A 23,991-nucleotide genomic window follows, 5' to 3' on the forward strand; every position below is an offset into this window, starting at 1 on the left:
TAAACTAGGAAATATTGCGCTTTTGAATTTAATCATTTTTATTAGTTTTTTGTTTAATCAAAATACAGTACAGTATTAACAATGAGTGTTTTTACTCACGAACTGAGCTGTCCATTTGGATGTATTCATTATACAGTGTATATTATACTGCCTACAGCACATTAGCGTACAATATAGAGAATGAAGTTAAATTGAAAAATAATCATAATATGGATATTTAAACACATCTTTTTTAAATGGTGGCCTTTCATTTCGATACAGACTTCAGTTCTAATGTGGATATTATCGCACTATGGACTATTGTACTTAATTCCAATTACCAGTTTCGTTCTTCATACTAGTAACTCATGTTGAAATAATTCTGTACCTACTCTATAAAAGAGTACCTTACGTACTGTAAATTCAATCTTCACTTCTGCCCGATCCGAAAAGATAAAATTACTCGGATATACTATCTAATGTCCGTCCAAGTGGTTATGTCGTAGGGTCGTAGAAAGGAAGGAAATCACGTGACAGTTAATTACTTAACGAAGCCCTTTTATTTAAGTTATTTTAAACAGCTGTATAATATTACGTAGACGTCCAGCTCCTAACAGAAATTAATGTTTTCAGAAAAGAGCTAAGACAGCCCAGTCACTAGCTGGCGAATAAAAGCTGGTAGGGGAAACCGGGGTACGACGTAGGCAAATGGACGACAGTACCTGTGCGAAAATGATTCAATATTGAAAGCTCTTTCGTCACTGGAAAACGCGAACATATTTTTGGAACGTACTGTGGCTACTATGACTGTATATGCGGTCTTGGATCTGTGTCGAGGACGGTTGAACTTCGTTAGTAGAAGGGGTGGGAGTGAAGTACATTCAAAAACTCAGGTACAATAAAAATTGAAGTAAAAATAAAATTATGTCCTGTATATGTACGATTTTTTATGGAAACTGGTTAATGAAAAGACCTGAAATTTTTTCTGCTTAGTAAGAGAATACAAATATAACATATTATACAGACACTTTTCCTTATTCCTTTCCTTTTATCTTTTATTGACTTTTTAATTTTTATAAAATAATTTTCGATTACAAATTAGTCTTGTTTGTAACGTAAAAAAAATAAGAGAGTATATTTCACTATTCCTCTGCAAGATAACGTAAATCTGCTCAATAAAAGCCAGCATGCAAAGCTTCATCCAATTATCTCATATAGTTCCAGAGAAACAGGTAAACATACTCTCAGTACACCTTAAGCCCTATATGCCTTAAAATGTCCATATACATAATATGGGCGGAATTTGACCCTCAAATCTTGAGGAAGGTTCCTTGAAATTATGTAGACTACTATTAAGTGAGATAATTATTTTTGTGTGATTATTTACCATTTTGATCTATATCTCTCCTTAACTTTACTTTGTCATTATGGGCCGTATTCAAGGACATTCTTAGCGCGGGCTTCCGGTGGATGATCAGCGAACTGACGTTTTTGGTATTCATAAACCAGTGTTAGCGATATGATATGTTGTGAATCCTGTACAAGTAACCAGTCGATAGCCTGGGCAGTTTAGCATGCTCGTAGCGTGGGGCTAGCGAAATGTCTATGAATATCACCCTATATGTTTTATCAATTTTTGTAAAAAAAAATGAAGAGTCCACTGCAAGAATGATGGATGTCATTTGGAATACATTTTGCAGGAGAAGCAATTGAAAGTTTGAAATTCTTAGCGCTCAAAGCTTAACTGTGATTTTCCAATCATTACTGGACAATGACTCTCAGTGTTAATACCATATAACTCTGTATGTACATTCTATATGTCTTAAGCTATGCATTGACAGTCTTGGTTCATTTTCGACAAGAAAATGACATCCATAATTCTTGCAGTGGACTCTTCAAATATAGATCACTCTGTCTCCTTTTTTTTCATTTCCGAGTCTAGGTTTCTTATTAACAATGGCATAACAATTTCATTATTAGGACTGCAGTTCCAGCATTTCTTATTTTCGATCCTGGGCCGGTTAACAAGCAAAGTTAATCTTATCTCCCTCTTAAACTCCTTAAATTTACGCTATGCCACTCTTTAACACTCCGTACACAGAAAAAAAATTGCTTCAACATTGCATAAATACAGTATGGTGAATTAGAGGAATAAACAAAGAAAGTGTTTACACATCACAGATGCTAAAAGTTTGCTGTCGGATCGATATGCGACACTTTGCCAGGCAATAAGAGTTTAAAGAAGTTAGTGCGGTTCAAACGTTCAATATTTTACTGAAGACATTAATTTTATTGCTGGCTATCGGATAGAAATGCGATCATAAAACGGTATGCCAGGCTTTTAAAAATGGGAGGCGAAACCCACGGGCTCCATACCGCAACATACGTTACGTTCTAACACCACAGTCAATATCGCAATAATTATAGACTGGGCGATTTATAGCTCTAGCAAAAATGATAGCGAGATGTGGCGAGGGAGGACTTAAAGATGGCGATTTTATGAGGCCGTAACTGTGGTGAAATGGTCTGCTCCGTAAAACAAGCGACTTACGAGCTTTAATCTAATTTTAAGTAGTCTTTTATCTCGTGTCGAGAATGTCGGAATGCCATAATAGAATTGTTGCTGAGCACAGATATTAATTGTAAAATTAGAGACTATACAGTGTGTCCCGACGAAATTCACACAGACTGGGAACTTACTCTTGGAAATAAATCCTGAGATGGTGATGAAGTATCCTGAAAGAAATTCCCGTTTTCGAGCATACTTCAAAGCATATTACTCCTGACTATATTATTATTATTATTATTATTATTATTATTATTATTATTATTATTATTATTATTATCCTTCCTAAGCAATATCAGTCTTCGTATTCCTGCTAAGGATTTAAGATTTCATAAAATATTTTGTGCTCGACCATGCCGAAATGTAGTAATTGTACACATGGTAGCAGCCCTTTAATGGACCTCATTAAAGTACACCTATTCATTAAAGTTCAGGTGTTCCACCAATCAGAAAACACAATTGTAGCAATATGAAAGCGCAAGTATCGATCATTCTCGGATAAGCAATCGAAAGACAACTAGCGAAACGTCACGGAGGCTGGAAATCCAATACTGTCGCAGAAGGTTATGTTCTGTTACTATAATAATTAGCGTTAATTGTAAATAATATTCAAATAAATTCAATTTGTCATCTCGTTTTTCAATGTATACATCAATTTCAAGGTTATATAAAGATTAATGTTTATTTTACTCTCTAGATTATATCAAGGTCAATGACATTTGTTTCTAGGAAAAAGTCAATACTTTTGCGTCTGCGCACATCTTACAGTTTACGAGATATTGCACAAGGTCAGTTCCGCTCCCCAGTCAGATAAGAATAACATGAATACTTATGAATAATTTCAAGTTAGAAATATGGTCGAGCATAAAAAGTCGTATGAAACTTGCCTATAATGGTAATTAATTAGTACCATTATAGGCTCGTTGCATAATGTGCTATTACAATAGAAATTCTAAATCTCTCCTTCCGGTCTGCAAATGTATAAAATATGCTAATTTGCATGGATTTAACTTGGGTCAATTTAATGTGTAGTATATACTTTTGGAGTTTTATATCAGGTTAATTTATGTCATTTGTTTAAATATGTATTATAATATTATTCTCGTTAACTTTTATATCATTTTGTAGCTTATTCAGACACAAATCATTATTTATTTCGGCTAAACCGTTATTCAAATATGAAAATGATATTTAACTTTTTGGTTACTTACAATTTCAAGATTCTGTTCTTAAAATTAATGTAGATAGATAGACAGACAGACGGACGGACGGACGGACGGACAGACAGACAGACAGACAGACAGACAGACAGACAGACAGACAGACAGACAGACAGACAGACAGACAGACAGACAGACAGACAGACAGACAGACAGACAGACAGACAGACAGACAGACAGACAGACAGACAGACAGACAGACAGACAGACAGCCAGATAGATAGATAGATAGATAGATAGATAGATAGATAGATAGATAGATAGATAGATAGATAGATAGATAGATAGATAGATAGATAGATAGATAGATAGATAGATAGATAGATAGATAGATAGATAGATAGAACTTTATTGTCGAAGGCATAATATATGCATAGACATGGTCAAATATATACAATTACAATTTAATTTAAATAAGTCAAATATAAAAAACATTATTCATTTCGAGGGCCCATGCGTGCATCCTCAAGACTGTAGGGACACAATTTTATTAATTTCGTTTTTATATAGTTCCTAAATTTGAGAGAAATTTTTGTATATTTGATGTCATCAGGCAAACTATTGTAGATTTTGATACCAAAGACCATATAGGTTCTATTAGTGTTTGTAACATGGTGTGCTGCTATAGTTAAACTATTTTTGTTACGAGTGTCGTAGGTATGGAATTCACAATTTTGGTGAAAATCAGACAGATTTTTATAAATTAGTAGTAAAACATTAAAAATATATAAACCATAAACAGTAAGAATATTATATTGTAAAAAATGTTCCCTACAAGAGATCCTACTGTCAACGCCCGCTATGCATCTGACAATACGCTTTTGAGCTATATATATATATATATACATATATATCACTCAGTTATACTCCTTTCACTCTGTGTAAGTCGTAGCGATGTAATGTAACACGATTATTCATGTTTACTCACTCAAAACATTGTTCTTGTTAAACTCTTAAAAAACTCTCGTACTCTATGATTTATGTAATGGCTGAGCTTGCTATTGAAATACAACCCTAGTTTATAGTGATCCATTTATTTCGGAACACAAGCATTGTGGGTCTGAGTACGGTCGAAGGTGATTACATTTTGAAAGAAAAATGGAAATTAGAGCTTCTTCTGACAGAGAAGTGAGGCGAGGGTCCTATGCTGCACTAAGTTTGTAGTATATGATAGAAACTTACGACATTCGACAGATTAATTTGAGGAAAAATTCCCAAAACGGCCATTGCTTCGTCTATCTACAATTACTGCACTCGGGGAGATTGAATAACCGCCGATGGTGTCCCCTGGACTCTAAAAATAGGATCGATACGAGAATTCTTCTAGTAGTCTTCGTCCAGGGTTACGAAATACATGTTACAGGTAGAATTAAACCAGCGGTGGCGAAAATGTAATTGTGCGCCGAGCCACTGTGTAACCTGCAACGTGCATAGCACCTACGGAGGGAGGCGGGCACCCGAATGGGAAGCGAAGCAACTGTCTGACTTATTCACGGATTTTCATTTTCCTTACGTCAAGCACTTAAATATAATTTTATACAGTACAAGGCTCAAACTAATGTTTAGTACGTGTAACGAAGAAAGAAATGAACAATAAATGAACAATATCACAACTTAAAATTAACTGTCTTCAGAATGTCTCTGCGACAAAGTTTCAGAATCAGGAATAATGTCACTTACTGCCAGTCGTAGTTGATCACGAAGATATTTGTCTGTCAGTCGTGATCTAAATTTGGTTTTTAATATTTTAATTGTTGAAAATAATTTTTCACAAACGTAAGTTGTAGCGAACATGGCTTCAACAGAGCAAGCGAAAGAACGAAGCTTCGGATATTTATTTTTTGGCAAAGATTTGGAAGTTCAACATTTGTCAAGTCCTTACATCTACTGTCGGTGACTCAGGAGAAGACGAGAGCGGACTGAGGAGGAAGGGATGTGAACAGATAACGTACGAAAACACGTGCAATATTTGTACTGTAGTAAGCGGAAACATTAGGTCTCCTTCTGTTCAACTTAGGTTTAATTTCCATAGGCATTGTTACACATGTTTCCTGCACGAATAATAACCTGGCTACTGGGATGCTTATCTCAGCGATGTTTATAATAATCATCAGCGATAGTGAAGAAGGTCACATTCTTTCCGCTCGTCTTCTCCTGAGTAATGGACAGTAGTTTTCATTTAACATCACATAGTAAATCATTGAGTTCAAATTGGAGAGCTAACCGCATTATTCGTACATCTGCTGAAAAAGAGTCGACGTACAGAGATGATGATGATGATGATGATGATGATAACACTTAACCTTTTAATGTTTCATGAGTAACATGTAGTATAATGCCGTTTCATGTTATACAACCGTTTTCCTCGTAATACTTGTGAACAAACCATACATTTAATATTCTCATCATATTGACAGCAAAAAATTGCGTCCTCCCATCCTACTTGGAACTTTCGTACATGGTTTCGAGAGAGACATATGCCACTCGCAGGTCAGAGACAAATACAAATGGATTAGAGTTTGACTCCAGTGAGTGAGAGGGTGGGGGTTAGCGGAGGTTAGGAGCAAGCGAAATGCACAGCTATCACTGCGAGCCACAATGTCTCGCGAGTCACATTCTCGCCACGGCTGAATTAAACACTGCTAGAGTAGCAGAGTCTGCGAAGATCTCTAAGTTAACCAATTTCTAAACATTTTAAACGGGTCAGGGACAGACCGATCGATCGGACAAACACTTTCGTTATCTCGATTCATATACCTAAACTCAAATTGAAATCAAATTTGTAATAAAATAGGGAATCGATGAGATACAGGGCTAGAATAACTACTAGTACTAATGGAACATCGTTGATATCGCCTGGCGTCCCTCCCTAAGGGAGAACTTGTTGAAATTAAGATCGTGTAATTAGTTTAAAGTTCCTAATTATTTGTTATTAATGGAGAAAAATTCGCTCCGGCGCCGGGGATCGAAACCGGGACCCTGAGTTCTATGTACTTGGCGCTCTAACCACTGAGCTACGCCGAGGCTTAATCCTCAGCACCGGATCAAATCTTTCTTCTTTGGTATTTACCCTTAATGGCCTTACTCCATATATATATATATATATATATATATGTGTGTGTGTGTGGAGCCCCGGCCACCAAGTCACTGAAATGAGTGCGCTTCTTGTGTGATTGATGACACTTGACATAAGGAGTTAGGTACAGCTTACAGCAGTAACGTTTTTGGAAATATTCAACATTTTTTCCTCCATTATTGTATCTCGTACAATAATGAAAATTGGTATGTGTAAAACACTGTCCTTCTGCTATATGAAAAAAATATTTTTAGGATTTAAAAAAAATTATTTATATACTTTTTTTTTCAAAATTCAAAATGTGCAGTTCACTATACAGTGATGAAGCGTTTCCCTCATAACTCATAAACTTGTTAACTTTTTCATGTTCTCTCTCTTTTATTTTATTGCTGAAACTCATGTTTACAATATCATACTCTTTCAACTATATTCCTTAATAACTAATATATATATATATATATATATATATATATATATATATATTTCTTATTTTGTGTTAGAAGAAAGTACTGATATTTTGATCATTTTGTAAAATGAATTTATTTTTTATCACACAGTTTATCAAAAATAGAGAAGTGATCTTACATCATATTGTAAATATGACATACATTAATATACACAAGAAATTTCATCACAGAATGTTGGATAGTTTTTTAGTTATATGGGAAACGCTTCATCACTGCACAGTGAACTGAATTTTGGGGGGAAAAAATGTAAATATTTTTTAATCGTAAAAATATTTTTTTCATATAGCAAAAGGACAGTGTTTTACACATACTAATTTTCAATATCGTACAAGATACAGTAATGGAGAAAAGAAATGTTGAATATTTCCAAAATTTTACTACTGTAAGCTGTACCTAACCCCTTAATATATGTGTCAATATACGGTGTATGTCGAACATGGAGCAAGGCCACTAAGTGAAAATATCAAAGAAGAAAGATTCGATCCGGTGCTATGGATAGAACCTCGGAGTAGCTCAGTGGTTAGAGCGCGCAGTGCATAGAACTGGAGGTCCCGGGTTCTATCCCCGACTCCGAAGCGAATTTTTCTCCATTAATAACCAATGGTAACCATAACAAATAATTCTGTAGGACCAAAAAATTAATCTTTACGCATTTCCTAATTATGTTAGCTGAAGAATGTAATGCGGGCAGTTCTGCGTTGTGTAATTTTCTCCAATCTCCTATAAGTAGATGACAATTTGTATAAATTATATATTACAAATTTCGTATCGGATTCAAAGAACGATGACGATTTAATTTTACTGGAAAGGTCACGCGAGATTAATTTCATGAGATTGGTAATACGGTTTGATAGTAATTAAAGTTCACGCATATCTTGAACTCATCAATTGTCGACGCTCGAACAGACAATTCGCTTCACATCACAGGTCATCAGCAATAATGTGAACTATGTGACTCTTGCTGTGCAGGTCTGATCAGCCTGACGAACTGGTGCACGGCTATGGAGGAGCAGACCAGACTGGGCATCCCTTGGAGGATGCTCAGAGAGAAGCTTGTAATGCTGGATCCCGAAACTGGAAATGTTGAATATCAAACGACGTTCCAAGACCCCACAAATGGAAGAAGGACGGTATGTCAAGTCAGTTAATTTATTTACAAATTCCAATATGTTTTTCGATTTTGATTTTTGGTTATTACATCAGTACGAATGTTTGGCCTTTATTTATTTATTTATATTAATTTATTTTTTATTCTTTTATTTATTTATTTATTTATTTATTCATTCATTCATTCATTCATTCATTCATTCATTCATTCATTCATTCATTCATTCATTCATTCATTCATAAACTTCAATTCCTAGCCTTATGACATTTAAGTGAAGAATTCCTACATATTTCATGAACATCCTGCTACTTTTCTGCGAAGTTGTCATTTTCTATGCATCTTCTCCACCTGAGAGCTATAGGCTGTATTCCAATCCGGTAAAAATCATTATTGCGATACCCGGAGTTCAGCATTCATCTCATAATTATGAACCCTACTTTCGTCTCCTGTAAGGTTGCATGACAAAAATGTTTTTCTCAAATTCAGTTTTCCATATGGTTGTATAATATTTTTATACAGGCCTTGCAAGTGGTACAGAAATCCCACAGTCCAGTTCTCAATGTACATTTCACAGCGACAGTAAGTTACGGTGAATTGCAGGAAATTGCAGGAACACCACAATCCAGAACACGAGAAATTTTTTTAGAGACTAACTAATTCAGTTTCCTTTTCTTTGTTCTTTGTAGGATTAAAGGGATATGAATAATTGAATATGCTATTCACATAATTTTGAATTTTTGTATACTTGTGCACTTCTTCAATTTCTTGGCTTAAAAATAAATTAATAGTTCTTTATAATATAAAAAGTCCTTATCCATCTTCTTCACATAAAAATTGTTTTAAAGAAATAAATTGACTTTTACTAGTCGTGAGTTGCATAAACCCCACATGTCCAATTAGATTTTTTTCGCAGGAAATACTAAAGAAAAAATTCGGTCAAACATTAGAACTTATTACGCTCTAATAAAAAAATAGCAACTTCAAAATGCCAAACGCTTTTGAAGATAATCACTTTTGAAAAATGTATTCAAATGGACATATGGGGTTTCTGCAAATCACAATTCATTGGAAAATAATCAGAGCCATTTTGTATTAACTACTGCAATTGTACACAATGATAAAAACAACAGAATATTGGAAATAAATGTTTTATGATAAACACAATTAATTTTAAAATATAAAAATTTCGTTAATTATACAATATTATTGAGTGGCATTCCTTAAAAGTATGTCAGATTATTTCTGAGTATAGAGATAATTAGGTTGAGATGTTCCTCATTTATTTGTGGAAACAATCGCGAATTGCCTGCGGTAATCCAAAAGTGACTATGTAAAATTGACAACATTGCAGTGAGAGATGACTGTGATTGGTTGAAATTTAACGGATTCTTACACTACTTACAAGGAAACCGTTTCAGGTCGTGGCTCTTGAATTGAATGAAAATGCATATTTAAGCTAATTTTCGTTCGTTAAGAAACGTATGAAAATTAGTTTAAATATGCATTTTCATTAAATTCAAGCACCATCTAACATAACATCAATTACACAATTTCCTCAGCATCAAGTACATCTAATAAATCTACATTATTATCTTTATTTCATTAAATGTTCATTTATTTCGTATTTGCGAAAGAGTCTTATTAATTATGTGAAAGGAAGTTTTCTTCATTCTTGTATACCTACACTCTTTTAACACTTCTATAATAACTGAACAAGTTATAACTGCTTTACTGTGTTAATGTTATGGTAATATTCCTGGCTGACTAGTTTCGACGTGGTGTCCGTCATTGTCCGAAACCTAGGCTTTAGAACAGGGATGTCAAAGCGCCTGAACTGCGTGCTCATACTACAAGGATCACTTTTTAACAGGATGAAGTACAATCATCGCTCTTAAGAAAATGATGTGAGGGTTCTTGAGACACGCATTGCAGGCACTTGACATTTCTGTTTTACTAGTACCGTATTTTATCATTTTTACCGCTTGTAACTATCGGTACTGATTTTCAAAATGAAAAAAAATATTAGAGAAGTTTTCAATTTTTTTTTTACTTTTATTTATTTATTTTTTTAGTTGGTTAATTAACGACGCGGCAACAATTACTAGGTTATTTAGCGTCGATGAGATTGGTGATAGTGAAATGATATTTGGCGAGATGAGGCCGAGGATTCGCCATAGATTACCTGGCATTCACCTTACGGTTGGGGAAAACCTCGGAAAAAACCCAACCAGGTAATCAGCCCAAGCGGGGTTTGAACCCGCTCCCGAGCGCAACTTCAAACCGGCAGGCAAGCGCCTTAACGGACTGAGCCACGCCGTTGGCTTTTTCAATTTATGAGTAGCTGAAATTTTAGTTACGAATACTTACGTACGAACTACAAAATTCACGAATGAAATAAAAAAAAATATTTTTTTTTGTAATTAAAAAATAAAACATTTCATTTTGATATTAAATGTTTTCAGATTTATTTATGTCTTTATAATAATAGTTTTAGAAATTAAAAGAGTATGAATGGTAATGATATTAGGAACAAGGTAATATAACTGGATTATTACATTAGGACGCATTAAACATACAGGGCTATCATTTCAAAACTTTCCAGCATAAATAACTAATTATTTAAATTGAATTCAAATTAAACAAAAACATGCCAATTTAGATATTAAGAGGAAAGTCTGAAATCAGGCTTAAATACATTTTACAATTCACCCCCCATTCCCCAGCCACCCCGACTTTGAAATTTCAAATGGCACCTCTGTATTTTTATACTTAAATATGAAAGAGCATTCAATTGTTTATACACCTCATTCATTTTTTTCGCAACTTTTGTTTCCTATCGTCGCGTGGAAACCTGGATTATTGTTATTGTTGATTAGAATTGAAGAGAATAAAGCTACAAACTTACTGAGAATTTCATGTAATAGTCATGTTTGTGTATTGAATTATTTTAAAATGGTGTATATCCTTCAAGAGAGAGCATAAATGATACTTACTGATTAAATTTAAGAAATTACACAAAATAAGCTTTGTTTTCACCCTAAAATCAATTAATAATAACAAAAATACAGGTTGCCAAGCAACATAGAAAACAAAAGATGCGAAAACGAATGAGGTGTGTAAACAATTGAATGCTCTTTCATATTTAAGTATAATAATAATAATAATAATAATAATAATAATAATAGTAATAATAATAATAATTATTATTATTATTGTTATTATTATTATTTATACTGGCAGAGTTAAGGCCATAGGGCCTTCTCTTACACTCTACCAGATCACAAAGTATACAAGCAGTGATAATTTAACAAAAAGTTAAAGAACAGAATACTAACATACTACAAAAAAAATAATAATAGCATAATAAAATCGACACTAAAAAACATGAAAATAATACCATAATAGAAAAAAAGAAAGTAAAATACATTGGAATATAGTAAAAGCAACTCATTTAGCACAAATAGTTAAAATGGAATAAAATAATAATAAAAACGAAAAGAAACACGAAAATTAAATAAAATTCACAATAAAAAGGGTATGATAATAAATTCATCTGGTGATCAAGGGAACAAAAAAGGGGAAATGAAGGAAGATAAATAAATAAATAAATAAATAAATATATATATATATATATTTTACAAAACTATCGCAGAGAAAAGGGCTTATAATTGAAAGGAAACTGAATTGAAAAGGTGAAATTTTAGTTTATTTTTGAAATTAGACAATGTACAACAGTCTCTGATATGTTGTGGTAGAGAATTCCAGAGATGAGCTGCAGAGACGGTAAAAGATGAAGAGTAGAAGGATGTTCTGTGTTTAGGAATGGAGAGTGTGATATGGTGCTGTGAGCGAGTAAAGGGGTACCATTCTAAATTTCAAAGTGAGGGTGGCTGGGGGTAGGAGTGAAATCTTAAAATGCAATTAAGCCTGGTTTCAGATTTTCCCCTCAATATCTAAATTGACGTGTTGTTCCTTTAAATTGAGTTCTATTAAAATAATTAGTTATTTAGACTGGGAAGTTTTGAAATGAAAGCCCTGTATATTGAGATGTACACTAATGTAGTGTCACTTAAACTATTTTTTTGGCATCTAAAGATATTGTAATATGTTCTGTCGTATGTTACAAATTCTCTTGTGTTGACTGTATTTACGAGCATGATTTTATTTTATTACACTCTGAGTAACCTCGATGGAATATATTATGATTCCTGGCGCTATTTGCCGGAAACCAAGATAAGCGCACGTTTGAATCAACAAGGAGCTGCTGTCCTTAGAGCAGAGTGATTTATCATTCGTCGGGTTCCCATCTATAGAATAGGCATCGATTTTCTCCACCGTAACTATGTGCTTGAAACACGACCCTTAACGTATTGTTTTACTTGCAGTCTGGGACGACAGTGGTGGAGACGCTGTACAGGAATAAATCTAGCCTGGAGGCTATATTCAGAATCATCGACAAAGACAACTCAGGTAAGTTAAGATTTTAAAATACAATTATTATTTTCTTGTAGTGACGTATCCAGAGAACTCTGCTCCAATTTTCGTGATAGTATAGTTCTCGTCATTTACGAGGTTTGCCAGATTTATAGCACCTGTCTGCGTAAGAAATCACATGATTAATCGCAACAATCCGATTTAGGAATTGCAAACCGTTGTATTCTACATCCACTATATACAAGTATAGAGTGTCACATTCAGTTTCCGGCCGGGAACACGCGCACGAGCTATGCATTCGTGATCGGCCTAAGTTCCGCCATTATCAATCCTTAATCTCCCGCATATTTCTAGTAATGTAACTTTGACTAATAATACCATGCACACAATTATATTTTTATTTCAAAATGAGTACTAGTTTGTGTTATAGGAGTTATTCAAAGTGACGGCCATCTGCATTCACACATTCCCGATATTTTTAGATAAAATACTGATTCACGTACAATAGTTGTCCTTCCTTAATCCTTCTAATACTTTTTTTCAGAGGATGCCTAATTTTATTTACGTAGCCATGTTTTTTTTTTTTTTACAGAATAATATACCAAGTGGAATGCACTTAATGACAGTAATAATTCAAATCAAATAAACACAATTTTTCTCTGCTAGTTACGTTATTTATTTTTATTTATTAGAGAAATCGACTTCGTTTCTGGAAATAATTGCAACATCGCAGTAAATACAGCTGCATTTGTGAACGCATAGAAAACATCCATTCTCCGTAACAGTGAGGGCAATAATGTAGTAGTCAGTCGTGTTTCACTGGGTTGACGGCCCCGGGAATATTAGGCCATAGAGTGAAGCACGCTTTTACATTTAGGCAACAGTGTTGCAAAATCTTTACTTACAACAAACATTCTCATAGTGGCAGATAAAAGGTTAATTTTTTCTTCCATTATGTTAATAATGTCAAAACAAGTGCTTATACAAATTTTGGCCACTCGAGCGCAATTACGAGGCCACCACTCATGATAAGGCAGGCATCAGAACGTTTCTTCATGCACAATCATACATGTTCGAGTATCACTGGCGTGTCTCTAATACGTTGACAACCATTGACAATGTGTTCCCGAGTTCGTTAACATTATTATCAGGGCTACAATACTAAAAACATTACAAATATAAAAAAACAGAGAACTGAAGTCTGGAGAGCTGGGAGGTCATGGTGTTGGTAAGCTATGGCCGACACACCTGTTGTAAAAGCTTAAGAACTCCCGTACGTTCAAATGATAGTGAACCGGTGCTCAGTCTTGCATGTACCAGAGCAGATGCCTTTCCGAAAGAGGCAAATCATTCAAACGGTCGTAGCTAATGTTGTAAAATATGGAAGTACGCACGACTATTAAGTGTGCAAGGTAAGAAATGAGGTTAAAAATGTACGAGACATAATCAATTGGTGACTATAGTGATGACATCATATCTCGGAGACTGTTGGTTTTCGGACCTGTTTTTATTAGGACTTCTTGCTCTGTTTCTTTGTCCTATAGTCACCCCTGCAATTTGTACATATAATTATGAAACACACTGTTTATGATACATACCGTTGTTGTTGATGATGTAATGAATATCTTCCACAATCCATACCATAGCAATGAAGGGGACACATTAATCGATTATGTGCATTTTCAAAACATATGGAACCAGCAAAGGTCAGCTATGTTTGTTTTGTAGATGTGTAGGTTTATGTAGGCAAAAAGACTAAAACTGTTTCTGGCAGATGCATTAGCGAAAGGTCACAACTGCGCTTGCTCTGTGGGGAAACAAAGTTAACCCACAACGTTACTAAGTGACAAGTTTGGGCTAATTTTCAATGGAAGGTTCTAATAATAATTTAAATCGTTGAACTCTATTTGTAGCTTGTATAAAGCCATATTAATGCAACTTTTAGATGAAATCATCCAAGGTATATCATTTAATTTAAGATGAAAAAACAGAAGAGGTCTTGATACTCAATTAGGGAAGAGTCGGGTAGTATCGGACATCGGGTAATATCGGACAGTGAGTTTCTTTCATCAACAACACGATGATGGTACCTGATTGACATGGTTACGTTTCTCTATGCGACATCACAGAAACGTAACCATGTCATTCAGGTACTACCATATGGTGGTAGATGAAAGAAACGCACTGTCCGATACTACCCGACTCTCCCCTATATTGTCTACAATATCTACTCAGTGAATAGATTATGCATAAACAATAACACAGCAACCCGGATCTGGGCCGAGCTTCTTGCAGTCTCCGGTTAAGCCGACAGCTTGCTATCCGTGTTATACTGGTGACAGACTGCAGTCACTAATCGTGATTATCGACCTAATCGCGATCAGGTTTGTAGTGTGTCACCGTTCCGATCGCGATCAGGAGCTAAATCCTGTTTCCAGAACAAGATAATCACGCTGAGGCACGGCCCAGTGGACGAAAGTAACATTTTAGTAATCTTTGGTTTCGAATCACCTTGATTTATATTATTTAGGACGTCGTGATAGCTTCTGCTGTGGAATATTGTTACTCCTTCCATTGTATTAGGCCTATATGAAAGAGAAACGAAAATGAATGGCTAGAAAATGAATTTGGCTGCTATTAGACGTGGTGGAGAAATTTAATACAGATGTGAGAAAAGTAAAAAGAAATATATTAACAAATGACAGACGAATTATTCATCTTTCATATATATAGAGAGCAATAGAAGGCTGCTGAAAGATATTTCATTTCAATAAATAATGGATTACAAACTGGAATTGGTTTCTTTTCCAGATTTTCAATTTCAGTCTCCATTACGACGCTACCACTGAGGTTAGGGTTGATTTTAAAAATATGTTTTATTACAAAATAATATAAATTTTTGGCATGATGATATAAATTTTATAGGTTATAAAAACTCTTTTCAAAATAATATAGCCTAAATAGTAATGATAGAAATTGTATCAGTTTATATTGTAAAGGATATAACAATTTTAACAAATAAATTCCCATATCAAACCGCAAGAAACAACAACAAAAAAGAAAAAAAAACAACGAACAAACATCAAAAGAAAGTATGAACTTTAGGTGTTGGAAACAAACATATACCACACATATACGTATGTACATAGAGAAAATTGTTTCCTCTATGGTAATTCAGTTGTTGACCAGACGGGACCTAGTGTGTCGCCACAGTTTCGGTAATCGCATCGGAGCTAATCGCGATTAGCGACTGTAGTCTGTCACCAGTATTACGCCGTGCAATATGGACAATTCGACACATCTCAGCTAGTGTTTAGTCAACTGTCCGAAGACAGGTTTGAACTTCATTAGTGACACCAATAAGCATCACTCATAAGGTAATTAAGCCAGGAGATAATGGGGTAGAGTGGCGAGTTCCTTTCCCCCTCCATTGCATACATCGTTGACTACTAGTAACACATTAAAATAATCAGACTTAAGATATAATTGTTCTTTCTCTGACAATTATAATCAAGTGAGATGAATTGTCAGCCTACCATGTAGGCCTACATATCAATCAAAACCTCAATTTATCACAACCTTATTTTGAATAAAATAAAATAGAAACTAGCAAAGCTAGAAAAAATTGTATCACACTTTCCGACTTTTTTTTCTCATCTTCGTCACGCATATCTCAGAAAATCCAACATCTCACAAGGACACTGCTCTTTTGTATTCTCACTACCTCCTCAAGTGTTCAACAAAATCAATTACTTTCCAGGAATTTCCTCATTCCTATATCGTAGCAATATTCAAAACATAGCGCTTTTCGCTCTCGAGTCGCGTATGACGTCATATTTCCACACCGACTAACTGATAACGAGAGGCGTGACAGAGACGCAGGCCATTTTATACTTCAATATTGACCTGAAATACACTAACGTAGTACGAATACAACAATGCTATATTAAACTATCAAGCAGAGATACCTCATCGCAGACCTGGCAGTCAATGGATATCACCATAGAATATGCAAGATGCAATATTTCCACGAACCAGACCAGAATTGTACCTGCAGTTTATATGACGGATACTGTGACAGATATACCACTACGACTCGGAAGTAGATACCCCAAAAATCACAGAAAAGTAATCTATAAAATGACTTTAAATTTCTGAGAATATGACATTAAAATTTAAAAGAGCAACCAAGAATTTAATAATAATAATAATACTAATAATAATAATAATAATAATAATAATAATAAATGTTTTTACGGCACTAGTACGAAGGGTTAATAACCCATCACCGTAAAAAAACAGCATTAATTATTATTATTATTATTTCATTATTATTATTATTTAAATATTAAAAGGAAGTGAAATTTCCAGACATATCTAGGCGTATCTCTTATTCAGCATTGCAGTAAAGAGCCATCGCCATTCGTAGGGTTTCGGGTTTGAAGGATTGCCGGTTAATTTACTATAGGCATTATTGAAAAGGAACAAGTGAAATGCAAACAGAACTGCGATGATTCATTAATGCAGTAGTCATCAGCACAGACCACCCTGGGGCTAGCGTCTCTTACCCGCGGAGAACACACTGCACTATGGTGCACTCGTAGCTGCTAGCGGATATGCTCTCTACCTCTTTCTGTTGCACGACGGGGCACACGGGACAGCTCCGCTTACCCTTTACCCATTTCAGCAAGTGCTGACGACCACTGCATTAATAGATACAATATTTTCCGTGATTTACCTATGACGGGAATATATTTTGTAGGTATTGTACCAAAAGGCAAGTAATAGTTATTTATGGTACTTGTGAGGTAAGTGTATCTTTATTGCGAGAGTGGAAAGATTTAAATTATACGAGCGCAATGAAGATCATGTTCACAAGCATGGTGGAAACATAGTAAAGGTGTGGGACTGCGCATGCTGTTGCGATAGCGGCCGAGGCGTGTGACGTCATCTTTACTGCAGACAGCGATCGCAGGTCATTGCGTTGAGTACATTTTCTTTAATAAACCTAACTAGACATTAATTACAATACATAATTTGAACTGATTGTTGCCAATGTTATTCATATCCTTTTCATTGTGCGTTTAAGTTCATGTTCTCTTTAAAGAGTTATGAATAAAATTAAAAAAAACATATAAAAAATTAACAGTAATAGCTTAAAAGTTGCTCCCTCAAATCTGCCGTCCTAGACAGCTGCTTAGTCTGCCGAGGCCTAAATACGCCCCTGATTGCATGTAGGCTACTGTACCTATTAACTTTCTTTCACTTCAGCGCAATAGGAGCATCCAGCACTAATGTAACAATGGAAAATCGCGGAGCCACTGAGTCTACTGTCACAGAGGAATGCCAAATACTAATACAAAGAATTCAAGAATTAGAAGAGGAGAATTACTCTCTACAAACGAGGATTAAGGAATTGACAGCTGCCAACAGGAAACATGAAGAAGAAAAAAGAAAATTACATGAGGATGTAATATCATTGAAAAACATTAGACAAACAGAAGTTAAATCTAAAGTGGCTGAAATTTTGAAACCATTTTTCACTATTGGGCAAATTGATGCTCTTTTGAATAAAAAGCATAGGGTGAAATGGTCTGTAGAAGATTACGGTACTGCAATAACACTTCGAAACCTAAGTCTAAAAACATACCGATACTTAAGAACAAAATTAAATTACCCGTTACCTGATTTGTCAACTCTGAGAAAATGGGCAGTAAAACAATTATCGCTTGAGGAAGGGGTACTTCATGATGTCTTAAAATTAATGAAGGCGAGAGCTACAAATACGTCGGAGTTAGATCGTGTAACAGTATTAGCATTTGATGAAATGTATTTAAATGAGGAGGTTTCTTTTGACAGTAGGGAAGAACAAATAATTGGACCTCATAAAGCAGTGCAGGTTGTTTTTGCACGTGGTTTGTTTGCAAGGTGGAAGCAGCCCGTATACTATAAATATGATCAGACAATGACAAAAGAAATCTTAACAGACATAATTTGCCAGTTAGAAGGTAGTGGTTTTCAAGTTGTGGTCACAGTTAGCGATTTAGGTGGAAGTAACAGAAAATTGTGGCGTGATTTGAAAATTTCTACCAAACTAAATTGCAGTTTTCCTAATCCAAATGATTCAACTCGAGAAATATTTGTCTTTTCAGACGCTCCACATTTATTGAAATTACACAGGAATCACTTTCTAGATCATGGTTTCAACTTGAACGGATTGAACATTTCATCAGAACCAATTCATGAACTTTTACGTGCATCCTCTTCCTCTGATACAAAATTAGCTTACAAGTTAACTCCGTTACACTTAAGTGTCCGTGGTACCCAAAGACAAAAAGTTAGTTTGGCAGCACAATTATTTTCCAACAGAGTTGCAAAGGCTTTGAAATGGTGTGGTGAAAACGAGTTGTTGAGATCAAATGAATGGAAAGAAACTTCAAAGGCAATAAAATTAACTAATGATTGGTTTGATTTATTTAATACCGTTTCTAAATTCGGTACCCACCGTGGGCTGCATAGTTACGGAATAAACCTTCAAGATCAGAATATTATACTCTCAGAAATGAATGACGTCATGACCACAGTTAAAGTAGGAGAAGCAAACAGGAAATTACCTTATCAGGAGGGGATTATAATAAATAATAAATCATTAACATTGTTGTATGAGGCAATGAGGTACAAGTACAAAATTGAATACATCATCACAAGAAAACTTAATCAAGATCTGGTAGAAAACTTTTTTCGGAAATTAGAAGCATGGGTAGAACAAATGATCATCCCTCTGCTTTAGATTTTAAACATAGACTGAAGTGGTACATACTAGGTCGAAATCCATTATCTCAGTTTTGTGAGAACAAAAACACCTCCGATTTGCTTTCGGAAGAAGAGGCATTAATAGTGGGTCCTAGTACAAGCCAATCAGAAGTCAATGATAATCTGCAGAAAGAACTATGTGCAACTGCAGAATTTCTTAAAGGCATTCTGAAACCGGTTAAATTTACCAACGATCGAGATCCTGAAGAAAATATAGGCCTCCCAGAAAAAATATATGAAATCTCTGCAAGACAGCGGATATCCCAGGAAGGATTAAAATATATTGCAGGATATGCTGCATCAAAACATATGGAGCAATACCCGAATCTTGGAATTCCCACAAAATTGTCAACTTCTGCTAATCAAAAAGACTGGATTACTACAGTGTCCCGTGGAAACTTAATTCTCCCTTCTAAGGATCTGCAATTGGTTGCCATGCTTATTGAAGTATATTCTCAGATGTGCACGGAGATTCTGTTTCTTATGAGAAATTTATAATAAAAAAGACTGTAAATTTGGTTAATTCTGCCATGAAAAACGAAGCAGAAATCAGTTCTCCTCTTCCGCCAGAAGTAATTACGACATTGGTTAGAACAAGAACATTTATTAGAATTAAAGAAATTAATAAAATAATAAAAATGTCTGGAATTTCAAAGAGAAATATTATAAAGAAAATGAAAAAGATTGCATAAGAATAAGTATTTACTTAACAGAGTGGGATTTATAATGGTGAAATTATATTATGTCGTGTGTGGAATAATAAGGTAAATAATGTAGTAGACTATATTATGTCTCCAATAGCCTGAATATATAAAAATATTTGTTTACTATAATGACAAATTATTCCAAGAAATTCATATACATATGTCAATGAAAGTTTCAAAAGTATTTGAATTCATATACAAAATAATGTACGTTATAAATAACTGTATAGATCTAAGTATGTATATATTTATTACACATTGTATTGTAATTATTATAAAACCACGTGTAGGCCTATATTACAGAAGTCAATATTATTAATGACACACTGCCATATCACATTGTTTCTTGAAACTTGACTTTAATATGTAATAGATCATAATTTTATTACGTTATCATTTCAAGGTAGTTCCTATTGTACTTGAATTCATGTGTAATATAATTTGTGTGATATATGGGCCTAATTTTGTGCATATTTGTAGCATAATGTATTGTAATTATTATAAAAGTACGTGTATATTACAGAAGGCAATTATTAACGTTGCACTACCGTATTACATTATTTCTTGACTCTTGAATTTAATTTATTGTTCACTATTTTATAATGTTATCACTTCAAGATAGACCCTATTATAGCCTATACTGTCAATATTTACTGAATACACAAACCATGAGTTTTATTTATTCATTTAAATCTATGGACGCAGATCTAACCATCAACAATCTGTTGTGTTGACTGTGTCATTCGAGTGCGGCCTGCAGTAAAGGTGACGTCATGCGCAGACTGAACGAAAACACGCACAGCTTGTCCCACACCTCAACTATGTTTCCACCATGTTCACAAGTAGGATACGTAATTTTATCCATGACCATAACAAAAAAATCTGTCTTATAAAAGAAAATATGTTGAAAATAAGACCTCATATAATCAGATATCATGGCATGGATTTTAGAATCGATACGCGTACTAGGTAGGTCATGATGTAGGAGGCCATGAATAATGAAGAATGGTATGTAAGGCGTAGGATAAATAACAAATTATAATTATACAATTTAGTATCTCTTTCATTTTAAACATGTATTTTCATCTTTTTCAAGTTTCAGGGATAATTTAGGAGCGTTCACGGGACTAATGTGATTAAAATAATGTCACATTTTCTTTCTGTAAACTTAAGAGGAATTAATTCATTCATAGTGTTCTGCCCAAGGGCAGGTCTTTCACTGCAAACCCAGCATTCCCCAGTCTTTTCTATTTTCTGCCTTCCTTTTTTAACAGGAATATTAAAACGTAAATAATCATCGTCTCTGTTTAGCTCATTGTTGTTGTTAAATCCAATTAAATCCAACTTCGCCGGTTCGAGTCTCCTCGCTTCCAAAAGGTAATTACAAAATAAAAGAATACACATTAGATATGGATATAATGCTCAAATTACGGTATAGTGGTGGTGGTTGTAGTAGTAGTAGTAGTAGTAGTAGTAGTTGAATGTAATGTTTTATTTAACGACGCTCGCAACTGCAGAGGTTATGTCAGCGTCGCCGGATGTGTCGGAATGTTGTTCCGCAGGAGTTCTTTTACATGCCGGTAAATCTACTGACATGAGCCTGTCGCATTTAAGCACACTTAAATGCCATCGACCTGGCCCGGGATCGAACCCGCAACCTTGGGTATAGAAGGCCAGCGCTATACCAACTCGCCAACCAGGTCGACTAGTAGTAGTAGTAGTAGTAGTAGTAGTAGTAGTAGTAGTAGTAGTAGTAGTAGTAGATAGAGAAAGGAGGAAGAGATTGATCGTACGGAGATATAAGAAATGGTAATAAAGAAGTAGAGATAGTGACATCTAGTAACTAATATATCAATAGTTGAATGGTAAAGTGGTATATGTGCGGTCCCGGGCACTAAGAAAGCTGTGAACTGTGAGATAAAGTTTATTTCACTAGTGGAATAAAACAGGCAGGGTTTGGAATTGAATGGGTTACATCAGCTTCTTGTCTATGCGGAGGACGTGATTAGGGAAAACACAAACGATTAGGGAAAACACGGTAATTTTACTTGAAGCAAGTAAAGCGATCGGTTTGGAAGTAAATCCCGAAAAGACAAAGTATATGATTATGTCTCGTGACCAGAATATTGTACGAAATGGAAATATAAAAATTGGAGATTTATCCTTCGAAGAGGTGGAAAAATTCAAATATCTTGGAGCAACAGTAACAAATATAAATGACACTCGGGAGGAAATTAAACGCAGAATAAATATGGGAAATGCGTGTTATTATTCGGTTGAGAAGCTCTTATCATCCAGTCTGCTGTCCAAAAATCTGAAAGTTAGAATTTATAAAACAGTTATATTACCGGTTGTTCTGTATGGTTGTGAAACTTGGACTCTCACTCTGAGAGAGGAACATAGGTTCAGGGTGTTTGAGAATAAGGTGCTTAGGAAAATATTTGGGGCTAAGCGGGATGAAGTTACAGGAGAATGGAGAAAGTTACACAACAGAGAACTGCACGCATTGTATTCTTCATCTGACATAATTAGGAACATTAAATCCAGACGTTTGAGATGGGCAGGGCATGTAGCACGTATGGGCGAATCCAGAAATGCATATAGAGTGTTAGTTGGGAAACTGGAGGGAAAAAGACCTTTAGGGAGGCCGAGACGTAGATGGGAGGATAATATTAAAATGGATTTGAGGGAATTGGGATATGATGATAGAGACTGGATTAATCTTGCACAGGATAGGGACCGATGGCGGGCTTATGTGAGGGCGGCAATGAACCTTCGGGTTCCTTAAAAGCCATTTGTAAGTAAGTGGAATAAAATAATGTTGAATGAAAGCCTACTTTACAAACAGAAGTATTTAATAAACGCATGTTTTTTTTTGTAATGCTCATGGATAAATAATATTAAAATAAGACGAAACAATCAGTTACGATATATCGAACAATAAAGAAAAATACTTAGAAATAATATATTTATATATTTTTTTATTCTTAAGTGATATAGTGTTAAAAGTCGTGTAATCAAGATGTATAAAGAATAATAATTGACGACCTCCCCGGAATAAGGATGTAACGAACAAATCTGTAATTGATGTTTCAGGAGAAAGGAAAATAAATTCAGGAGCATATTTCATTACGCCTATATTTACTATCACAAGTTTAGTATTTGACTAAACAAGGATAAAAGTTTATTCAGCCATTGATCTCAATACTTTATTACTCTAAATAAATGCTTTAAAATTACTTTTTCCACCTAACATAACATAATATTTCAAGAATCTAATGTTACATCCTTTTTCGCGGGAGATCTTCAATGTTATAGTAATTCTTTTCTCGTGTTTAGATGTCGCAAGAGAAAAACCTTGCATCAACCAGCACCTTAATGATGCCTGTACTCACTACTTTATTATTAATTTATAATTTACTTAATTTACACAACAAATTGCATTTCTATAGTTTCTGTAATTTTAATAGTAAGAAACACATTTTGAGTGTATAAAATCTTATTTAACTGCCTGAAATTATAATTTTAGTGCCTAAAACTGTATTTTAGTGCCTATTTTGATAATTTTAGAGGCCATTTTAGGTGCCAAAAATCCGAGTTCAACCGATTAAATTTAATAAATTA

At 34.6% G+C, this 23,991-nt stretch overlaps 1 protein-coding gene across 1 annotated transcript in view; it reads left to right on the plus strand.

Moving 5' to 3' along the window:
* Window positions 1-23,991, plus strand: part of rdgC (retinal degeneration C) — a 484,209-nt gene that overhangs the window by 388,712 nt on the left and 71,506 nt on the right. The window contains exons 14-15 of the mRNA XM_069835771.1: window positions 8,278-8,438; window positions 12,802-12,886. Coding sequence (XP_069691872.1) covers window positions 8,278-8,438; window positions 12,802-12,886 — 246 coding nt within the window. The remainder of the gene's footprint in view (window positions 1-8,277; window positions 8,439-12,801; window positions 12,887-23,991) is intronic.

The sequence above is a fragment of the Periplaneta americana genome, chromosome 9 (genome assembly GCF_040183065.1).
Source record: "Periplaneta americana isolate PAMFEO1 chromosome 9, P.americana_PAMFEO1_priV1, whole genome shotgun sequence".
NCBI lineage: Eukaryota > Metazoa > Arthropoda > Insecta > Blattodea > Blattidae > Periplaneta > Periplaneta americana.